This window comes from Hylobates moloch, unplaced genomic scaffold (genome assembly GCF_009828535.3).
Source record: "Hylobates moloch isolate HMO894 unplaced genomic scaffold, HMol_V3 SCAFFOLD_7, whole genome shotgun sequence".
In the NCBI taxonomy this organism is placed as follows: Eukaryota; Metazoa; Chordata; class Mammalia; order Primates; family Hylobatidae; genus Hylobates; species Hylobates moloch.
In genome coordinates, this window is record NW_026652282.1 from 25,960,398 (window position 1) to 25,983,751 (window position 23,354).

General features: G+C 36.9%; 1 protein-coding gene across 1 annotated transcript in view; it reads left to right on the forward strand.

Annotated features, from left to right (window-relative positions):
* The first annotated feature begins 15,899 nt into the window (after positions 1-15,899).
* Positions 15,900-23,354, forward strand: part of IL1RAPL1 (interleukin 1 receptor accessory protein like 1) — a 638,631-nt gene continuing 631,176 nt past the window's right edge. The window contains exons 1-2 of the mRNA XM_032756165.2: positions 15,900-16,041; positions 18,588-18,867. Of these exons, the coding sequence (XP_032612056.1) occupies positions 15,900-16,041; positions 18,588-18,867 (422 nt within the window). The remainder of the gene's footprint in view (positions 16,042-18,587; positions 18,868-23,354) is intronic.

Genomic DNA, 23,354 nt, shown 5'->3' on the forward strand with positions numbered 1-23,354 from the left:
GCAGTCTCTGGAGTGTGTGTTGACATTTTTTTGTGCCATGATTTCCCATAAGTAACACACCCTTTTCATAGTGAAGCAGTGAGGGAAAGTTGCTGAGTTCTATCTGTAAGAAAGCATTATCAGAAGTGGAAGAAGGGAAGTGACAAGAAAACATTCAAAGTTGTTTTGTTTTATCTCCAGTAGATGCTTTATAACAGACTCCTAAAAAGAATGTGAATATAATATAGTTAATATAAAATTTATTTTATATAAATATTTAATTTATAATTTTCAAATATAAATTTGTTTTTACTATATAAGCAATATGACATTGACCTAAAACTTGAAAAAATATAAACTCTCTTCTCAGAAACTGGGTTCTCAATTACTCTACATGTACCTGTTTATGAAATACAAACCATCTAGATAATCATTGCACCACAATTTGTATCAAACTCTGTTTCTTAGCCATCCTAGAGTGCAGCAATATCATTGATCTTTTCGAGAAAAACCACCTTTTGGTTTCATTAATTTTCTTTATTGTAGAGTTCTGTTTCTTTAATTTTTTTATTATTATTATTTTTGAGACCGAGTTTCGCTCTTGTTGCCCAGGCTGGAGTGCAATGGCGCTATCTGGGCTCACTGCAACCTCCACCTCCTGGGTTCAAGCAATTCTCGTGCCCCAGCTTCCCGAGTAGCTGGGATTACAGGCATGTGCCACCACACCCAGCTAATTTTTTGTATTTTAGAAGAGACGGGATTTCACCATGTTGGTCAGGCTGGTCTCAAACTCCTGGCCTCAGGTGATCCGCCCGCCTCGGCCTCCCAAAGTGCTGGGATTACAGGCATGAGCCACCATGCCCGGCCCTGTTTCTTTAATTTTTAGATAAGGATCTACCTTTAACTTATGAATATAACATATATTATGAATTATGAATATTATGAATATATGAATGTCGTTGTAGGGTGATAACTATTTTAATTCACCTTCTTGAAATAGATAACATTTGACTTTTGCTTAGATTTTAGATTTATCTGTTAATGTTCAGAAAAAGATAAAAGATAAATCATGGAATCTTTTTTAAAAAAATTTATTCCTGTGTTAATGAGTAGTTTTAAAGATTTAACAGTGTGTACTAATGAAGCATAATAGATACCAAAATGTTTTCATAAGGAACAAAGGTTAATTGTGCGAGAAGGAATCACCAATTATGACCTGACAGGTTGAGGTAATGCAGGCAGGGTAAGACAATACAGGAGTAAGCAAGCCCCCCTCCCAACAGTAATCATCATTAATAGGAACTCACTGCATTTAGGGCTAACCAATATATGATGGGTTTGAAAATTACCAAAGTGGAACCCAGATGGATATGTAGATTTCAGTATCATTATATACTTGGAAATCGAGGAAATAGTGTAGAAAAATACATAAACTGGAAAAAATCTTATCAGGGCCACGGGTTTTGTATTTTGTTGTTATTTGTTTGTCAATTTATAAGCAGGTGTGGAAAGAGTAGAATAAGCAGTGAATGGAGGAGAATGTAATAATGTAGAAATGTAATTCATGTAGTTTAGATGGTATAAAATGGATGCTCTCATGCACTGCCTAAAGAAATATACATTGGCACAAACTCTGTAGAAGCAATGGGCAAAACATGATACCCTTTGACTGAGTAATCTCCCTTTTGGTATTCAAGCTGAAAGCAAAATCAGAAATTCAAATGAAATGTATATAAAATGAGATTGATCATGATGCTATATATTATAATGAAAGTTAAGATAAATAATATTAGGATGCATTTATGAAGTGAATATGTTTACAACTAACTTTTCCAAATAATATATAAAGAACAATGTACATTATGTCATATTAATGGAAAATGCAGAAAATGAAATCCTGCTTCTTATAATATGACTACAATTATGAAAATATTTAATGAGGCTCTTTTTCTTGGGTTCAAAGTTCAGAGCCAATTCAAATTACTTTAAAAGGTGTTTTATTATAAAGATGCATAAGGTTCCAGTTCAAAACTTAAAAAGCAGTCAAGAATTAAGTTCTAGGGACTTGCTTTGACCTCTCATTCTTTCCTTTATGGCCTCTTAATTTCTCTACTTTTTCTAAGCTTCTCTCCGCATATATCTTCACTCTTATCTCCCTAAGACTAGCTTTCTCTACTTATTCATAGGTTCCCCCTTATCACTTTAGATTACATGTGGTCATCACAACTTCTTTGGCCCTAAGTCTACCTTAAGCCTTTTGTTTATACTCAGAAAGGAGGACTCTGATTGGGCTAGCTCATCTTTTCTAATGATACCAAGACATAGGTTACTTTCCTGCCTACGACTTGGCTGCCCTTGGTTAAGGGGCCATCATAGCACCAGTCAGTCATGTCTGGTCTGGCCATGGGGATGCATAAATAAACAAATGGTCTTACCTTTCCAACCTCTTCCTCAATCACTACCTACCGTAGGACCACAAACTCTATGTTCTGTCCGAACCACTCCTTTCCAAATATACCTAATCATTTCACTATTCACAGTGTTAACCTGCTTTTCTCACTTCTTGAAATTTCCATCACAGAATGCATGATTAATCTCAAAGCGTCATCCCTTGCATGTCCCCATGAAGTACTCTTACTTTCCTAGGAAAAGTTAACACTCTCATAGTGCTTTGTTTATGATTGAATAAGGTCACTTCTGGCATTGTGTTTCCACTATGAGAGTGATATACATGAACTATTGAATATAAAAAGCATGCCTTTGATACCATTTTGTTGTACAGTTTATAAAAGAAAGCTATGACACCATAGGGTTATTAACATTATATTACTTAAAGTAGTGGTAAAAACAACACACATATACACACACAAACACATACACATACATAGCACAGCCACACTTGGCATTCTAACATCCCCACACATGAGAACTATCAAAGTATCATTTCTGAGCTGTGTTGTTTCTCTACTTGTGCCCTAATTCTAATAGTGGAAGAAATTTTTTTTAAAGCAAAGCTGTTACCTTTTAAACACTGGAATAAAAAAAAATTCCATTTTCTGCATGAGTCAGTTTTTTCCGTGTATATTTTCAGCAAATGAACAAGCTCTGCATTAAATCCATGCTTTGTTTTAGTAGTTTCCTTGGGTGGACTAGTTTCACCGAATGCCATGTGTAAATTGGTCACATAGAACAAGAATTTATATTTCCACAATTTTATTTGGAACTTTGAAACTTCCATTATCTCACAGAACCCAGAAATTGAATTGAGGCTTTGTTACTAAGCCAGGTTGTAGCAACAGACTTAGGAGTCAGTAGCTCAATTTTCTACTTCTTGGCATCAAATTTTCTCTTGAAAATGATGCATGCAATACAGAGGAATGGCAGGGAGGAGCCTCTGTGAAGTGTTAAATATTTGGTTCACTGCGTCCTTCAGCAGGTGGGGCCTGCGGGGGGCTTGTTTATCCAGCAGAACAATCTCATTATGAGGACAGTGATATACAATAGTTTGCTTCATACCCCAAAAACACTCAAGGAAACAACTGAGTGAATGATGTTTTTCCGGGCCCTGTATTATGCTATTACGACTTGCAATAACTGGCAGCATATTAAAACAGAAATCAGGGACTACAGTTACTCTGTTGAATGAAGTTCTGAAATTTCAAAGGTGTTGATTATTCAGTATTTTCCAATTTACAGAATAAAAGAATATGTGATTGACTATTTCATGGCACAGTAATGGAAATAAAGAAAGAGAATGAACAGGCTTGATTAATTTCAGAGTAAATGCTTACTTTTCTTTTCTTTTTTTTTTTTTTTTTTTTTTTTCCGAGAAGGGGTCTCACTCTTTCATCCAGGCTGGAGTGCAGTGGCGCAATCTCGGCTCACTGCAGGCTCCATCCCCCGGGGTTCACGCCATTCTCCTGCCTCAGCCCCCCACGTAGCTGGGACTACAGGCGCCCGCCACCTCGCCCGGCTAATTTTTTGTATTTTTGGTAGAGACGGGGTTTCACCGTGTTAGCCAGGATGGTCTCGATCTCCTGACCTCGTGATCCACCCGCCTCGGCCTCCCAAAGTGCTGGGATTACAGGCGTGAGCCACCGCGCCCGGCCAAATGCTTACTTTTCATAATTGCATAATAAATGGGTCTCTGTGTAGGCCAGGGTGGCCCTTTCTGTCAAATACAAAGATAAGAACTTGGCATTGAAAATTAAGGAACAATAAAAAATCAATATGTGTGCATGTGTATATATGTGTGCGTGCACATACCCTTGTCATCACTAAGGACAAGCCACCACACAGCCTTGGTTAGCTTTGAAAATATCTATGAATACTACATTGAAAAAATAAAGTAAGATTTGGGACAAACGTCCCATCTTCCTCATGACAATAGGCTGGGAACAGCTGTAAGCTTAGAATAAAGTGGGGAACCCTGCTTAATGCGCTATGCAGTAAGCTTATCAAATGTCTCAGCCCAGCTAGAACAGTGCCCTAGGATACAACAGGCACCTTGTAAATATCTGCTGAAATAAAGGATGAATCAGTGAATGAATCAATGAATGCTTCTGTCCAGAAGTGACACAGACTAAATGCTGTAAAATCATTCATCCTCTAAAATTTCAAGTATTGTTGGTTGTCTGAAACATATTAAAGGAAAGGGACATGGTATGACCACTAAGTGTCTGAAGTCTTAACTTTCGAAGGATGTATCAAGAAACCCAGCTACAGCCTTTTGGTAGAAAGTAGCTAAAGAAAGGATTCTGAATTGGATGAACCATGAAGTCCTAAGTTCCTCTTTAAAGCTGTTTATTAACCATACAAAAAAACATACTTTCACTCACTGAGAATTTAAACTTTTATTTAAATATTAGTGATTTACTGCATTAAGTGTTATCATGAGATAGCATCTGCTAGGCCAGAAAATTCATCTAGTTTTGAGTTTAATCGCTGTTAACATGCAGACTATAATCTCACTGGTAAACCAGTGATAAACCAGCATTTGATGATCTTTTAATTGCTAAGTAGAACTGAGGCAGCTTACGTTTGGCTTTGGATTTAGTAGATATTTATATTAACAACTGGCCAGTACAGCTCTTCACATAAGTACTTCACCTCAAATTTATCAATCCTTTAAAATATACATGAATTTACCCCACACCCATAAGCTGCACTCTCAAAGAGAGGGGAAAATAAAACCAAAAGCAACGAAGATTGAATCAATGTAATTTTCTGCTGTTTAAACATTGGTTTCTACTTACCTTGATTATTTAAAGAATGCCTGAAATCATGCCAATAAAAACTCTGGAAAGTCGAGTTTAAGGTTCAAGACAACCTTCTTTTTTTTTTTTTTTTTTTTTTTTCTGTGCTGCCATCCTCTCTCACCTGAACTATTGCAGTGATCTTCTAACAGGTCTTCTTTTTGATGTGTGTCACCTACAATCTGTTGTCAACCAAGCAGGCAGAGAGCCTATTCTTAACAGCTTTATTGAGGTATAATTGATATACATTTAATCACATATATTTAAAGTGAGCGATTTGGTATGTTTCGACATATATATAAACTCATGAAACTATCACCACAATCAAGACTGTGAACATACCCATCACACTAAAAGTTTCCTCATGGCCTTTTGTAATGCCCTCTCCCTTTCCTCGCTATCCCAGACAATCACTGACTCACTTTCTGCCACTATAGTTTGCATTTTCTAGAGTTTTATAGAAATGAAATCAAACAGCATGTACTCTGTTTTGTCTGACTGTTTTCACTCAGTGTAATTATTTTGAGATTCATCCATGTTACATGTATAAATAATTCATTTTTATTTTTGACTAGTATTTCATTATATGACTACATTCATCATTTGTTTATTCACCTGTTGGTAAAATTTACATTGTTTCCAATTTGGAGCTACTCTGAATAAGGCTGCTATGAACACTTGTGTGCAAGTGTGTAGACGTAGAGTTTTCTTGTCTTAGTCAAATACCTAGGAATGGAGCAGCTAGATGAAGTGAAGTTAGTCCATTTGTTCTTTCATGAGTTATGCTTTTGGTGTCTTATCTAAGAAATCTTTGCCTAATCCAAAGTCACAAAGATTCTCTCCTGTCTTTTCTAAAAGTGTTATAGTTTTATGCTTTACATTTGGATCCATGATCCTTTTTAGGAAAATTTTTGTGTACAGTAGAATGTATGAATCAAAGTTTAGATTTTTTTGCATATGGGTACCCAAATACTCCAGCACCATTTGTCTAAAAGAGTATCTTGTCTGCACTGAATTGCCTTTTTGCTTTGTTGAAAATCAGTGGCAAATGTATGTGTGGATCTTTTTCTGGACTCTAATTTTGTTGCATTTATCTATTTTTCTATCTTAATGACAAGACTTTGATTATGTTTGATTAGTTTGATTATGGTAACTATGATAAATCTTGAAATCAGGTAGCATAAGACTTCAAGCTTTGTTCTTTTAAAAAGTTATTTTGAATATAGCAGGTACTTAACATTTTCATGTGAATTTTAGAATTAGTATGCCCATTTGATTGTCATTGTATTAAATCTATATAACATTTTGGAGATAACTGACTAATGTTTTTTAAACTTCTATTTTACGTTCAGGGTTACATGTGCAGCTTTGTTATATAGGTAAATTGTGTGTAATGGGACTTTGCTATACAGGTTACTTCATCACCAAAGTAATAAGCATAGTAGCTAATAGGTAGTTTTTCAGTGTTCACACTCCTACCCTCCCCCCTCAAGTAGACCTTGTTATCTGTTGTTCTATTCTTTGTATCCATGTATACTTCATGTTTAGCTCCCACTTTATAAGTGAGAACAGGCAGTATTTGGTTTTCCATTCCTGCATTAGTTTGCTTAGGATGATGACCTCCAGCTCCATTGATGTTGCTGCAAAGGACTTGATCTCACTCTTCTTTATGGCTGTGTAGTATTCCACGACATGTATGTACCACATTTTCTTTATCCAGTCTACCATTGGTGGGCATGTAGGTTGATTCTGTGTCTTTGCTGTTGTGAATAGTGCTGCGATGAACATATGCATACATGTGTCTTTATGACAGAACGATTTATATTCCTTTTGATATATACCCGATAATGGGATTGCTGGATCAAATGATAGTTCTGCTTTAAATTCTTTGAGAAATCACCACCCTGCTTTCCACGGTAGCTGAACTAATTTACCTTCCCACCAGATGTGTATAAGCATTCCCTTTTCTCCACAACTTTGCCAGCATCTTTTATTTTTTAACTTTTAAGTAATAACCATTCTGACTGGTGTGAAATAATATCTCATTGTGGTTTTGATTTGTATTTCTCTAAGGATTAGTAATGTTGAGCATTTTTTCATGTACCTATTGGCTGTGTATATGTCTTTTGAAAAGTGCCTGTTCGTGTCCTTTGCCCAGTTTTGAATGCTGTTGTTTGTTTTTTGCTTGTTAATTTGTTTAGGTTCTTTATAGATTCTGGATGTTAGACCTTTGTTGGATGCATAGTTTGCAGATACTTTCTCCCATTCTGTGTGTTGTCTGTTTACTCTCTTGATAGCTTGATTTTTGCTTTTTGGTTTTTATTTTTATTTGTTTATGTATTTTTGCTGTGCAGAAGCTCTTTAGTTTAATTAGGTCCCATTTGTTTACTTTTGCTTTTGTTGCAATTGCTTTTGGTGTCCTTATTATGTAATCTTTGCTAGGGCCTATTTCCGGAATGGAATGTCCTAGATTATCTTCCAGAGTTTTTATACTTTTAGGCTTTACATTTAAGTCTTTAATTCATCTTGAGTTAATTTTTGTACATGGTGTAAGGAAGGGGTCCAGTTCAATATTCTGCATATTGAAACCAGTTATTTCAGTACCATTTATTGAATAGGGAGTCTTTTCCCCATTGCTTGTTTCTGTCAACTTTCTCAAAGATCGAATGGTTGTAGGTGTGTGGCATTATTTCTAGACTCTATTCTGTTCCATTGGTCTGTGTGTCTGTTTTTGTACCAGTGCCATGCTGTTTTGGTTACTGTAGCCTTGTAGTCAGGCTTTATTACTGACTCAATTTCAGAACTCACTATTGTTCTGTTGTGTTATTGTTCTGTTCAAAAATATGGTTTCTCCCTGGTTCAATCATTTATAAAGGCTTGGTTTGGCTGAATATGAAATTCTTTGTTAGAATTTTTTTTTACAATTCTGAATATAGGCCCCCAATCTCTTCTGGCTTGTAGGGTTTTTGCTGAAAGGTCTACTGTTAGCCTCATAGGGTTCCTTTGTAGGTGACCTGCCCCTTCTCTCTAGCTGCCTTTAACATTCTTTCATTTATTTCAACCTTGGAGAATCTGATAACTATGTGTTTTGGGGATGGTCGTTTTGTGCAGTATGTTGCAGAGGTTCTCTGCATTTCCTGAGCTTGAATGTTGGCCTGTTAGCAAGGTTAGGGAAACTTTCATGGATGATGTCCTCACATATGATTTTTCTTTCTGTCTTTCAGGGATGCCAATGAGTCATAGATTTGGTCTCTTTACATAATTCCATATTTCTTGGAGGTTTTGTTCATTCTTCTTTATTCTTTTTTCTTTATTTTTGTCTGATTGACTTAATTCAGATAACCAGTCTTCAAGCTTTTTGCTCAGCTTGGTCTATTCTGCTATTAATACTTGTGATTGTATTATGAAATTCTTGAAGTGAATTTTTTTCAGCTCTATCTGATCAGTTTGGTTCTTTCTTAACGTGTCTGTTTTGCCTTTCAGCTCCTGTATCTTTTTATTGTATTCCTTAGATCCCTTGGTTTGGGTTTCAGCTTTCTCCTGAATCTCCATAATTTTCATTCCTGTTTATATTCTGAATTATATGTCTGTCATTTCAGCCATTTCAGCCTAGTTAAAAACCATTGCTGGGGAACTAGTACAGTTGTTTGGAGGTAAGAAAACAGTCTGGCTTTTTGAGTTGCCAGAGATCTTGCACTGGTTCTTTCTCATCTGTGTGGGTTGATGTTCCTTCAGCCTTTGAAGCTGCGTCCTTTGAATGGCGCTTTTTGCTTTTATCTTCTGTGATGCCAGTGGGGGTTTGTTTGTGGTATAAGGTGGGTTTCAACTGGCTTCTTTTCTGGAAGATTTTAGGGGACCATGGCTCAACACAGCACTCCTGGACTGTGTGTTCTACCTCTGAGGGACTTTTACCGGGCCCCTGCCTTTGCTCTCTAGCCCCTTGAAGTTAAGAACTTGCTGTACTGGAGGGACCTAAGTGTTCTCGGTCCGCTGGCCACAACACACTGATGGAGAGTGCCAGCCAAAGCGCTTTGTCGGGCGGTAGCAGTGGGATTTGTGCTTACTCAGGTGTGCCAGCAGCCACAGCATGTGTGGTGGGGTGCACATTTTTCAGCTGAGGAGGGGCACCAGTGGGGGCAGGGTTGCCGTCATCTGTGCTAGCATTTGCACCTGCAGTGGTGGGAGTAGGACACTTGCAGAGGCAGGGTTTCCTGTGCCCATACACAGATTCACACCGGTGGTGGCAGAAGCAGGGTTGGTGGCATCCATGCATGTATTCGCACTGGCAGCAGTGGGGGCATGGTGGGGGTGGGGTTGCCGGTGCCCATCAAGGCAATCTTCTATACTTGAATTTGTTAATCATTTTACAATACATATATATTATGTATCTTAAAACATCACATTGTATGCCTTAAATATATACAATTTTTATTTGTAAATTATGCCTCAATACAGCTGGAAAAAAAACACATGCAAAGTTACATAAATATCCCCATGATTTTTTCCTCAAGTTATCACCCCTTTTTTCTTACTTGAGTCTGAGAGTGTTGATGAAAATGCTATGAAAGTGAAGAAGTACTAAACAGATAACATGGATGGATATTATTATATGTATGACAGAAATGAGAAGGAAAGGTCCTGAAGGAGGTACACAGATACATTTTTGTAATACCCTGAACAAAATGCAGTATGTCAACAGATACCAATCATAATAGATATGTGATTACACATATGAATGTAGATTAATGCCCAAAACAGTTATATGTGAAGCTAATCTGTTTACAATGTATTATGTATTTCATGAGACTTCTTCTCTGATAAAAATAGACTTGGCATCACTTAAAAAATGGTTCTAACCTTTTTAAAAGTTCTCACTTAGAAATTCACCTGGCGGAGCAATACACAAGCTGTGTGTGTCTAATTTTCCCCTACAATCTCTGTAAGAAGTTAATCAAGTAGGCAATTAATCTGTATTATATTATTCGTATGAAAGCATATGCATATTAAAATACACAACAGACTTCATTCTTGTTTTCCTTAAATTTTTCTCTAATGCCAGAGGCTTGAATGTCCAGCAGAGCTCACTATATGAAAAGGATACACGGCAGTACTTTTGTTGCCCATACCAGAAAGTGCAAGCAATAACGTTCTGCTGCATAAACACCTGTAATAAAGGCAGAAAATGTGTAGTAAGCTAACAAACAAGACTTTGACCCCAACAACACTTATCTCTCGCCTTGAATCTGCTTCTGCTCCTCATTTCCATTAATAGTGCCACAATCTTCTCTGGAATCCTGATTTGAAATCTCAGAGTCATCCTAGACTCCTCCTTCTCCTTCATCTCGCCCTTCTGATCAATTTCAGCATCCTGTTGATTCTGACTACAATTCTTCCCACATTTCCTTGTCATATCCTTTGCTACTTCTTTTTTTTAACCTCTATTTTAAGAACTTTCTGAGTTGTCTCCTTACTCCTAGCTATCCCCTTCCAATCCATCCTTGATATTGTCCTGAAAGTGATATTTCTAAAATGTAAATCAGATAATAACACTTCCTTTGCGGACATTTACCACTGTCAACATTGGTTTTAGCAGTGGTTTCAAAGTGTCATCCCTGGACCAGCAGCATCACCTGCTTTGTGGTAACTACTTTGTAGTAACGCAGATCCTTAGGTCCCAATCCAGACCTTCTGAATCTGAAACTCTGAGAGGGGAGCATAAAACTCTGTGTTTTAAAAAGTCCTCCAGGTGATTCTGATGCACACTAAAACTTGAAAACTACGGAGCTACAGAATTAAGTTCAAGTTTCTTGGCAAGGTGTCTTGCCAAACCTGTCTTTTCTGCACTTATTTTCACCTCCTTACACTCTTCTCTACTCCTCGCCACTCCACTATTTCAGAACCTTACCATATACTGTCCTATTAACTGGGATAAACCGTTGGCTTGCAATTTTCTCTTCCAAATTATCAGGTTTGAACTAAGGCACATTTTTAATTTCATCTTTATCTTAAATCTTTTTGATCTTCCTAGTCATATTTCCTGCTCCATTAGTTCATCTGTGAAATGGAAAACAGTTCTGGGTTGAGAGGTAAAACAAACTTCTTGCTTTGTGTTTCCTCAGTAATGTTATCTTTGCTCTCAGAATTTATTCGTTTTTCTTGTGCTATACATGGTTTTTGACAAGTCTGTTCCCACTCATAGATGATATCTTCAAGGGTGATGCAAGTCTCAGTAATCTTTGTTATAGAAGAGTGAGTTACACATCATATGAGGTCTATAACATGTTGGCTCACACCAATATATGACTTGAACTTTAATGCATAATTATTTTATATGTTCATTGCTGGAAACAATCCATTAGTCCATTTGGGATTGTTATAAAATTTAAAGACCTTTTGTAACTTACTATCTTGAAAAGTGTAATTCTGTTCTTTTGTCTGCTCTAAAACAAAAACAAAATAAAAGTAAATCTGTGCCTTGAACCCTGTTACTTTCTCTTTAAAGGATCAATTTGCTGGCTGGGTGTCCTGCCATCTAACAGGCCTTCCCTGTGAGGCTCCTCTAAATTGGGAAAAGGATTAAATTTTATCAGTGTTTGTTTGGTCTGTTGCTCATCATGTTGATATTTAATTCAGTGTCCAACAAGTGTCCCAAAGGAGTAAAATGCCTGAAGCTGGCAATACTTTTTGACCTATCTGTCTGAACATATTCCTATCAGTTTTTACCCGAATAGAGGGTTTTCCGGGAGACATACATGAGCTAAATAAACAATGTAATAGTATGCTTAATTCAGTAAACTATGTTTAATATATCAACAAGGATTTATTGAGTTCTGAAGTACACTCAATTTTGTGAAATCAAATTATTCTGAGTTAGAAAATTGTATCACTTTGCAATATTATAAAGGAAAAATGCATACTGCTATTTTTTAATTATTAGGGTTAAAAATATCTACAAACAATAGTTATAAGTGACTGTGTTAACACCAAAGATATACATTTTCAATACTCATTTAAGTGAAGTTATTTAGTTAATCACTAATTTATTCAACACACATTTATTGATTGCCTATTGTGCCCCAAATATATATAGATATGGAAATAGCTCTAGATTTATAATTAGAGCTAAATGAGGTTTTTTTTTCTTTTTTAGAGATGGGGTCTTGCTATGTTGCCCAGACTAGACTAGAACTCCTGAGCTCAAACAATCCTCCCTCATCAGCCTTTTGAGTAGTTGGGACTACAGGCGCATGCTGCTGGGTCCAGTTTGAGATTTAGATATGTAGATGATAGATACGTAGATAGATAAACAGATAGCTAGGCAGGGATAGAAATAGAGATAGACATAGAGATGGTGATAGAGATACGGTAAAGTCCCACTTCTCAGAGTCCCCACACTTCAGTGATCAATGAAATACATGTAAGCAAATAATGATTTAGTATGATACATGCTAATGAAAGTATGTATTAACTAAAGAACATAGGGTAACTAAATAATCAAAAGAATGAAAAAAGTCTTTAAAGTCAAAGATGGACCATATGTACCAAGATGTTACCTATCTGTATCAGTTTCTTATGCCAAGGCTAATAAAAGAAAATAAGAATCCAGATTTTCTTGTAGGATGACGTGCATTGTTTGTTCAAATAGCAGGGCTTTTTCTGCTCCTGTTCAGTGTGGGAATGGAAAGCAGAACATCCCCTGGGTTCCGTGTACTGTGTTAGGTACTTTCTCATGTCACTTCTAAACACTAAGAAAAGTAAAAAAAGAAGATTCAAAAACAAGTCTTAAGCTGAATTTACTTAATGCAAGGCAGGAATAACATGATCCCACACAGATGCATGGGACCTTCAGATTAACAGTTAAAGAATTGTTCAGAGAAAATTAACCTAAAATATTGAGGATTTGTTCACATATAGACACATACAAGGAAGAGCAACCCTTATGAAGACTTTTTCTCAGGCCGAAGTCAAGTGTAGAGCTTTAAAAAGGCAAACTTGGAAGTTTGGGTTTGTTTGTTTGTTTGCTTCTCCAACAACAAGAGTTGCTGCTGCAAAGTGAGAGTCGCTCTCCCTACTTTTTAGTTATTATTCCAAGATATCTATCCAAGTAGACACAGGTTGAGTATCCTTTTTTTATGAAATGCTTGGGACCAGAAGTGTTTTAGGTATCAGATCTTTTTCAAATTTTAGAATACTTGCATATACAGTATATAATGAGATATCTTGGGAATGGGACCCAAGTCTGAACATGAAATTGATTTATGTTTCATATATAGCTTATACACATAGCCTGAAGGTAATTTTATATTTTCCTTGGGGATGCTAAATAAATTGTGTTCTGTGAATCTACATTTTGACTGTAACCCATCACGTGAGGTCAGGTGTAGAATTTTCCATTTGTGGCATCGTGTTGGCTGGCACTCAAAAAGTTTTGAATTTTGGAGCATTTTGGGTTTCAGATTTTCTGATTAGGGATGCTCAACTTTACTTTAAAGTAACATAATTTATCCTTCTATAAATATAGTATTTTGTTTTCATATTAGTATGCAACATGTACAAATTATATCATTAGACTTTCTTGAAAGAATTCAAACCTCAAGTTTGTTACCATGAAAATGTTTTTAGCTTTTACATAGGTAGTAATAGTGACTTAATTAAAAATCCTTTCTCTACTCTTATTTGAATATATTGACAATAGCCAATGGATGTAGCTTTTCTTCATAGTACATCAGTAGTGAAGGAATTACTTCTGAATCTTAATTCCATTACTGTCTTCATGTATGCTCCCAGAACTTTATGAGAGGTAACAAAAATGAATGAACATGGTACTTCTTACTCCCACTCCCCAATGTAACTTCATGGCTTCCTTCATAAACTCCCATTGGCTGTGAAAGAACGTGTACTGCAGAGATATGTTGAACTGGAGTATTTCCATAGAATCCTCCCATCAGGGAAGGAGAGTACCAATAGCAAATTTTCTGAGACAGACTTACAGAAGGGTATTTTATTCCAAAAGGGAGAAAAACAGATTAAATACTACCAGCGTCCACAATTACCTGATGATAATTTTAAAAAACAATAACAATAAAAGTTAAATAAATTACATTCAATTAATGTGTAATGAAATCAACAGTGTCTAGAAATATGCTTTTGGAATGGTTGTTCCCAAGCCAACAAAGCTTGTGTGCTGAAGTAAGAAAAAACTGAATGGATCAACAGCAATTCTGTTCATCAAGAGTTAGATTTTAAGTTATCACATATCCTTTTAAGATTTCAAATGTCTCGCTACACAAGGTTAAAAAATATACTTTGTGGCTGTATTTTTAAAGTCTTTATTCACAAGGAGATACATACTGACGTATTTGGGGATGAAATATCATTATGTCTCTAATTTCTTTTCAGCTGGTTTAGAAACAATACTACAATATACAAGGTGTGAGAGAGAACATGTGCAAATGAGGCAAAACGTTAACAAAGGAAAACAATGTATCTCCTTCATCACTTCTTTCATTTAGTAAAATGTTTTATTGTAACTATTGAAGAGAGACATAGGTCCATCATTTGTTTAAATGATTTTATGCAGGCTGGGCTTGGTGGCTCACGCCTGTAATCCCAGCACTTTGGGAGGCCAAGGTGGGCAGATCTGAGGTCAGGAGTTTGATGCCAGTCTGACCAACATGGTGAAACCACATCTCTACTAAAAATACAAAAATCAGCTGGGCATGGTGGCGTGGGCCTGTAGTCCCAGCTAGTCAGGAGGCTGAGGCAGGAGAATCGCTTGAACCTGGGAGGCGGAGGTTGCAGTGAGCCGAGATCGTGCCACTGCACTCCAGCTGGGGCGACAAAGCAAGACTCCGTCGCAAAAAAATATATATATTTTATTCAAATAATTTGAGTATGCCTTGAACTGTTCTTTATAGTATTTACCATCTTTTCCCAGGAATTATTGAACCATTTTAATTTAAGTTTATTTTTAACAGCATGCATTTAGTTTAATGGTATTAAAACCTCCTAAGCCATAGATCCTCCATCTGTTTCCATATTGAAATGAACACCAAGTATCTCTAATGTCCAAAGTGCCATTTCATCATTTTACCTCTAACTTTTCGTTGGCACATGACGTTGAACTGTATGCAACTTTTTTCCTGACTGATATTCAAGTATGGAATAAGAGTAATTTTCAGGAATATTTGTGATTTTCTTCCAACATTTTCTCAGCATATTCTGAAAGTGTGTAATAATATCTATATGCATTCCCAACACAACTCTCTCTCTATTCTCTTGATCTGAAAATTACTAACTTTTTAAAACTTTCTAGACTAAATCTTTTTGCTTACCTTCAAGCATTTTGTTTTATACTCCAAATCTTCTGAGACTCGAATAATTTTTTCTTACTGTTTATATACTGCTACCTTGAAGGTATTTCAACCTTTTTCACTAGCAGCGATACCCTCCATGACAGACGGTCAAGTTATATTAACTTGATTCTATTGTAATTTACATAGTGGTAAAATAATTTTACACTTATAATCAAAATTATAACTGTTTAAAAAATTACCACCTAGGATTCATTTTATGTAATGGAAAATATACAAAACTGTTTTGATAAATATTATATGCAATTCTATAACTTGGACATCTCTGTGTAGTTTTTTCATCCTGTTTACCATGGTATGCCAGCTCTACAGTAGTCATGACAGGAATTATGACAATGACTCAGACCTTGATGATGCCCACCAAGCTTCCAGCATATTTACTCTAGATAGTACCTCAATACAGCCCTTTTGTAAAAATGTTAAACCCAAATTTGGTAATTGAAATTAACTAAATCAAAGAATGCTGTGAAATTGACACCTTTATTAAAAAACAATATGTGACAGTAGGGAGAATTAATTCTAGGTTCAGATAAAGCTGGGTGAGAACCCCAGCACTCACCCTTATTAGCTGGCATGAAGTTTCTTCAACTGTATAATTTGGTAATTCAATTGTTTATTTTTCTCATTTATTCATGCATTCATTCATTTATTCATTTAGTAAATGTATGCTGAGCTGGTTAGCAGGCACAATTCTAGGCACTGTGGCTAAAAAGGGAAGTGAGAAGGACAAAGTCTCTGCTCTCAAGGGGTTTACATTCAACTGGGGAGACAGAAAGCAAAGTGGATACATAATATAACATCAAATAGCAATAGGTCTTGTGAAAAAAATACCAAGGCATACTCTGGATCAAGTGACCAGGATGGGAAGGCAAAAGGCCTCTCTGAGGAGGTGATATTTGGCAAGAAAGGAAGAGAAAGCCATGCAGTTGGTTGGCGAAAAATGTTCCAGGCAGAGGGAAGAGCAAGTTCAAATGCCTCCGTTTATATTTGTGTGAATAGTAAATGAAAGTTTATAGACTCCTGGCACATCGTTAAGTGCTTATTAGATGTTAGATATAATTTTAAGATAATAAATGTACATAATTAATTCCACATGTTATTATGTGTCTTCTTTGCTGTAATGAACATCCTCCTTTTCATCTAGACCATTTTTCTTCTCTTGAATATTGTATTATTTATCCCATTCTCAGAGCTGTTAGATTGCCCTCTTTTTAATTTGCAGTGAGTGTAACCCTGCTTGCAATACTCAAATGTTATTGCTGTCAGAGGTCCTGTTTTCTCAGTCTTTGCCCTTTTGCTCAACATTTGTATACTCTGAGTAATGCCAAATTGATTTTCTTGCTAAGTGTTGGGCAACTGCCCTCTCTAAACAGTAAAATTCACAACTTCTCTGTGATGATGATAATGTTGATGTACCTGCCCTGTGGGAACCTGTTGTTTTGTATGCATGTGCAGGGAGAGGGGTGATCATAAAATGGTGTCAAGATGTCATTTGGAAGATGGTACCTGCAGAAAACACAGAAAACCCAATCATACCCCACCCCCATCCTCTGCATTTCCCACCATGGTTTCTTGTTTACACTTCTCCGATTCTCCCAGAAGTCAGAGCAAAGTGACTGTTTACCTCTGTCGCTGGCTGGGAAAAAACCACTACCAGAGCTCAACTCACTTTTATTGATTTCTATGTTGTTTGGCTGTAAAACATGTATTCTCAATTGTATCAGTTTGGGTCCAGTCAGAGAAAAAAACACAGTCATTCGAACAGTGAAAGCTTTTACAAATAATTATTAAATGTAACGGGATTATAGTAATGAAGGGATTGGCTAGCATAAAAGGAAGATGTATTAGTTTGCTCAGGCTGCCATAACAAAATACTATAGATTGAGTGGCTTAAACAAAAGATATTTATTTCTCACAGTTCTGGTGACTGGGAAGTCCAAGATCAAGGTACCAGCCAATTTGGTTTCTGGCTTTTGGATGGCTACCTTCTTGCTCTGTGCTCACATGATCTCTTTTTTGTAATCACGATGGAGAGAAAGAGCAAGCTCTCTGGTGTCTCTTCTTATAAGGGCACTAATCCCATCAAGAGCCTTATTCTCATGGCCCTCCTCATCTAACCCTAATTACCTCCCAAAGAAAGGCTTCATCTCCACATACTGTCATATTGAGGGTTAAGGCTTCAACATATGGATTTTCTGGGGAGGGCACAAACATTCGGTCTATAGCAAAAGAGAACCATAAATAATAGAGGAATGGCTACCATTAGCCCTAGGGCTGAGATAGCACACCTGAGAAAAAGTCCCTATGTTTTCATCCCCAAAGCAGAGATCCGCACTTTATTGGGAAGGTACAACCATAGCTTACCGAATGGCAGAAATCACTAAGTTGCTATACTAGCAGAACTTGTCAGAAATCTGTCTTCTTCAAGTTAACAGAGACCCTCCCACTAAGGCACCTGGGAAACATCGCCAAGTGGCTGGTTGCCAAGCACTGTAGGAGCCAGGTGCTGAAGAAGCTTTGCACGCTGCAAGAGCCAGCCAAGTGAGCACACTGAAAATAGGAAGCAAATCTCTTTCTTCCTGAAATGTCTCACCAGTGCCCTCTCCCCACAAAGCTTCAGTGCCAGCTAGTAAAGAAAAACATATCTCAAAGGCCCGGATCTATTTTTACCGAGCAGGCAGAAAGGTACATTTAGAACTAAGAGGAAATAAATCAATAACCAGCACACTGATATAAACAAATAATAAATAACAGCAGAAGCGGACTAAGTGAAGAATACATTGTTTGTTAGCAGAGTCCACTACTTTGCAGGGCCATTCTCAGTTTGATTCATTGCTGTGTGCTCTGTGCCTAGAATAAAATCTGACCCAATATGGATGCTCAGTAAATATTTGTTGGATGAATGAATAATCTAATTGCTTATTTTTTTTTTCCCTCTAATGTTTTTCCTCTCTTTCTCTCTCTCTTTTTTTTACTATAGCTGATGGATGCACTGATTGGTCTATCGATATCAAGAAATACCAAGTTTTGGTGGGAGAGCCTGTTCGAATCAAATGTGCACTCTTTTATGGTTATATCAGAACAAATTACTCCCTTGCCCAAAGTGCTGGACTCAGTTTGATGTGGTACAAAAGTTCTGGTCCTGGAGACTTTGAAGAGCCAATAGCCTTTGATGGAAGTAGAATGAGCAAAGAAGAAGACTCCATTTGGTTCCGGCCAACATTGCTACAGGACAGCGGTCTCTACGCCTGTGTCATCAGGTATCCCTTTAATTCTATTACTGCTGAATCAAAGAAAGCACAGGCTGCTTTCTCGTACTTAAATGTTGCTGCTATCTCTTTTGCCTAAAGCCGTTGTCTCAATATTTGCATGTGTTGCTGCTTTCTAAAATTTAGAATCAAAATCATAAAAAGATGGGATTGGAATTTATATTAGACATTATTTCTAGCTTATGGAGAAAAGCGATACCATCTGGGTAGCTGCTTATGTTACCAAGAATTACTAAAAACTATGAAATAAAATTTATAGAGGAAGTAAAATGGTGCAAATAAAATATAAGCAAAGACTTGAAGAAAGGATGCATAGTTTCCTGCTAAATGAGTTGTAACGTTTTGCTTTTGCCCTTCACAGACAGATAGAGCATGGATACTTCTGGTTCACACACATTTGCAAAGATGATTTAGGTAATGTGTGTATGTGCACAGGGAGAGGAAGAAAGAATTACCATGTTAGAGAATATGAAGGTTGTGTTCCAGATTGCTTTGCTAACCAAAACTTCTGGGTCAATACAAAAATTTTCCCAAGTCTTTCAGGGCCAATACCAAAGTTAATAACAAATTCAGTTCCTGTATCCCCAAGGATACCCACCATACATCTACACATCTTTGTCAGCTTCTGGAAGAGGCATATGCAGTTTGTTTAAAGATAATGCATTAAAGCAATGCCCATGTAACACATTAGCGGTTAAAAACCTCAGTTTAAGCATTTAGCCCCTCATAGATTGTGAATCACACCCTTCATGAATGATCGTGTATGTCATTGGACTATTAGAACATTAGCAAAGCTGGGTATAGTCATATAGAGGGTATGTTTAAATCTGTTTATTTGGCTTTCTGTATTTGGGCTTATTCAGAGAAATAAAGAAGAATCTAAAGTAGTTGATTCCCATAACTCAGAGAAAGTCTCAGAATCACCTAGTGTCTTTTTCAAATAAAAATTTACTGCTCCTGAAATCCTGATCAGCAGCTAACACTCCTCTGTCATAAATATCATGCCTCCCTCTCACTGTCATCTCTAATAGTTACCTGTAAGCTGAGCTATGGCTACGGGTGTGCTAGGACATTGAAATAGGTCAAGTTGCATAAAAGTTAAACAGAAATGTATCTTTCTAACACTGACAACATATATTATATTAGAGTTAATGTTGGAAAATATAAATGAATATAAGTAAAGAGTTGTGTTTGGGAAAAATGCCTAATGGATTTTAAAAGAACAAATGCATCTGGTCGGGCGTGGTGGCTCACGCCTGTAATCCCAGAACTTTGGGAGGCCGAGGCAGGCAGATCACTTGAGGCCAGGAGTTCGAGACCGGCCTGACCAACATGTCAAAACCCCATCTCTACTAAAAATACAAAAAATTAGCCGAGCATGGTGGCACATGCCTGTGATCCCAGCTACTTGGGAGGCTGAGGCAAAAGAATCGCTTGAACCCAGGAGGCGGAGGTTGCAGTGAGCCAAGATCACACCACTGTACTCCAGCCTGGGCAACAGAGCGAGACCCTGTCTCAAATAAATAAACAAACAAATGCATAATTCCTTTGGCAACTCTTCTTCTTTCTCTTAGGGTTTACTAATCCTTTTATGATTAAACATAACTCTTAGTAAAAGTAGAGGTTTTGTAGGGGTACAGATCAATAACTGTCATACTAGTACAGTTAAAGAATACTGTTTGGACTAGCTGTTCCCATTTGACCAATAGTAATTAGATTTTAATTTCATATCTGCTGTGTTTCTTTTTAAAAATCATTATTTCTGATTGTTCATGCATGTCATAAGGTGATTCTTCAAGATAGGCAAATGTGTGTCCTCATTTATCTGACATTAGAATTGAGTTGGATGTCCAAAGTATAACACTACATTTCGTCACTTATTATTGATGGAAAAATAATGATGTGTTCACATTAGTAATCTGAGTTTTGAAAACACTGAGGCTGCAATTCTCTGATGTATTTAAATATACACTGTGATCCAATACTCAGAGAAATTGCATTAAAATGCCTCTGGAAGGGCCGGGCACTGTGGCTCATACCTGTAATCCCAGCACTTTGGGAGGCCGAGGTGGGCAGATCACCGGAGGTTGGGAGTTCGAGACCAGGCTGACCAACATGGAGATACCCCATCTCTCCTAAAAATACAAAATTAGCCGGGCATGGTGGCGCATGCCTGTAATCCCAGCTACTCAGGAGGCTGAGGCAGGAGAATCACTTGAACCAGTGAGGCAGAGGTTGCAGTGAGCCGAGATCGTGCCATTGCACTGGCAACAAGAGCCAAACTCCGTCTCAAAAAAAGAAAAAAAAAAAGGCCTCTAAATTACCAGTTGCAATATGAATGAAAGATTGAAAAGTTTCCAAAATGATGACACTTGCCATATGTTCGTATGTCTACATTTTAATAAAAGGTGAAACTAAAAGACAAATACTTTAAAGTTTATGTGTGTCAAGTGGCAATCTAGAGAAAGGGATAAACTGCAGGAAGAGATACTTTTGTCACTGAAATTCAAATATGCCAATCAATTTGAAGCGAGTGTTGTTACAGCTTCCTTTTCCAATTTGGAAAGGGGTACTCAAAAGTCTTTACAAACAGCATTTGAAATAGCACGGCTTGGTGTTGACGTGAGAGGAGCTCAAGGGCTGTCAGTTGAGTCACTGACATTTTGGCATATTGTTAGCTATCAGGCCACTAAACTGTCACCATTAGTTTTTAAATAATCCACTTGCAAAGAATTTTAGAGGCTTGAAAATGTTAGCATCCATTCTAAGGTTCTAGTCTTTCTGATAAATATTCTGAGTATTAACTTGTCAATGAAATTGTTTATCAAGCTTTTCTTTTTTTATTATTATACTTTAAGTTTTAGGGTACATGTGCACAACGTGCAGGTTTGTTACATATGTATGTTAATTGCGGCACTATTCACAACAGCAAAGACTTGGAACCAACCCAAATGTCCAACAGCGATAGACTGGATCAAGCTTTTCGTATACAACTAATTTCCATTTACACTTCAATATATGCAATTAAATGGCATACATAATGGAAACACCTAAGACTACTATCATTATAATGAACAAGAACTTTCTTATTTCCTTCTCTTAATATCTATTTTGGACAGAATAATACCACACAATTCTTTGCTCCATACTTATTGGCTCTTTACTCAGTTTACTCATTCTTAAGTTTATATTTTATTTTTTACGTGAAAAAGTGAATGAAGGAAAGCTGTGTAACAATTTCTTTTGTCTTATTTTATGGCCATATATAAAAACAAGTTTACTTTTAAAAAAATAAAAATTTCGTGGCCAGGTGTGGCGGCTCATACCTGTAATCCCAGCACTTTGGGAGGCCGAGGCAGGTGGATTGCTTGAGGCCAGGAGTCCAAGACCAGCCTGCGTAACACAGTGAGACCCCGTGTCTACAAAAATAAAACTGTTTAAAAATTAGCCTGGTGTGGTGGTATGCACCTGTAGTCCTAGCTACTCAGGAGGATAAGGTGGGAGGATTTCTTGAGGCCAGGAGTTTGAGGCTGCAGTGAGCTATGATCACACCACTGCACTTCTGCCTGGGCAACAGAGCAAGACCTTGTCTCTTAAAAATGAAATGAAATAAAATAAAATAATAGTTCCATATTCTTGACCTCCAACTTTTTAATTCCCCTTTTCATAGTTATGCCCTATTGGCAGTCTCATATGCAAAGCTAGCTGGTATGTGTGGAAGCATTCCAGTGCCCCCCAGATGGTAGCATGCTGTTATTTGGCACCCTATTTTTAATTAAAATTTTATTTTTGAGATAATTGTAGGTTCATATTCAGTTGCAAGACATAACATAGAGAGATCCCATAGTCAGATTTGCTCGGTGGTAGCATTTTGTAAAACTGTGGTACAATATCATAATCGGGATATTGACATTGATACAGTCAAGATACAGAACAATGCCATCACCTCAAGGGCCCCTCCTATTGTTCTTTTATAGCTACATCCATCTCTACCCAACCCCAATCCCAAACCCCTGTCAACCACTAATCTGTTCTTTATAGTTTTGTTAATTTATTAATGCAATATTAATGAAATAATACAGTATAGAACCTTACGGAATTGGATTTTTCACTCAGCGTAATTCCTTTGAAATCCATCCAAGTTGTTGTACCTATCCATAGTTCATTCCTTTTTATTGCTGCATAGTATTCCATGGTATGTACTATCACAATATTTATTCACTTGTTGAAGGGCATCTCTATTATTTCCAGTTTGGGGATATTAAAAAGGAAACTTCTATGAACATTTGTATTCAATTTTTGGTGAACATAAGTTTATTTTTCTGGAATAAATGCGCAAGAGTGAATATGGATTGAATGGTAGTTGTGTGCTTAGTTTTATGAGAAAGCACCAAACTATTTTTCAAAGTAGCTATACCATCTGATGTTCCCACCAGCAATGTATGATTTCTCCACATCCTTGCAGCATTTGCGATTGT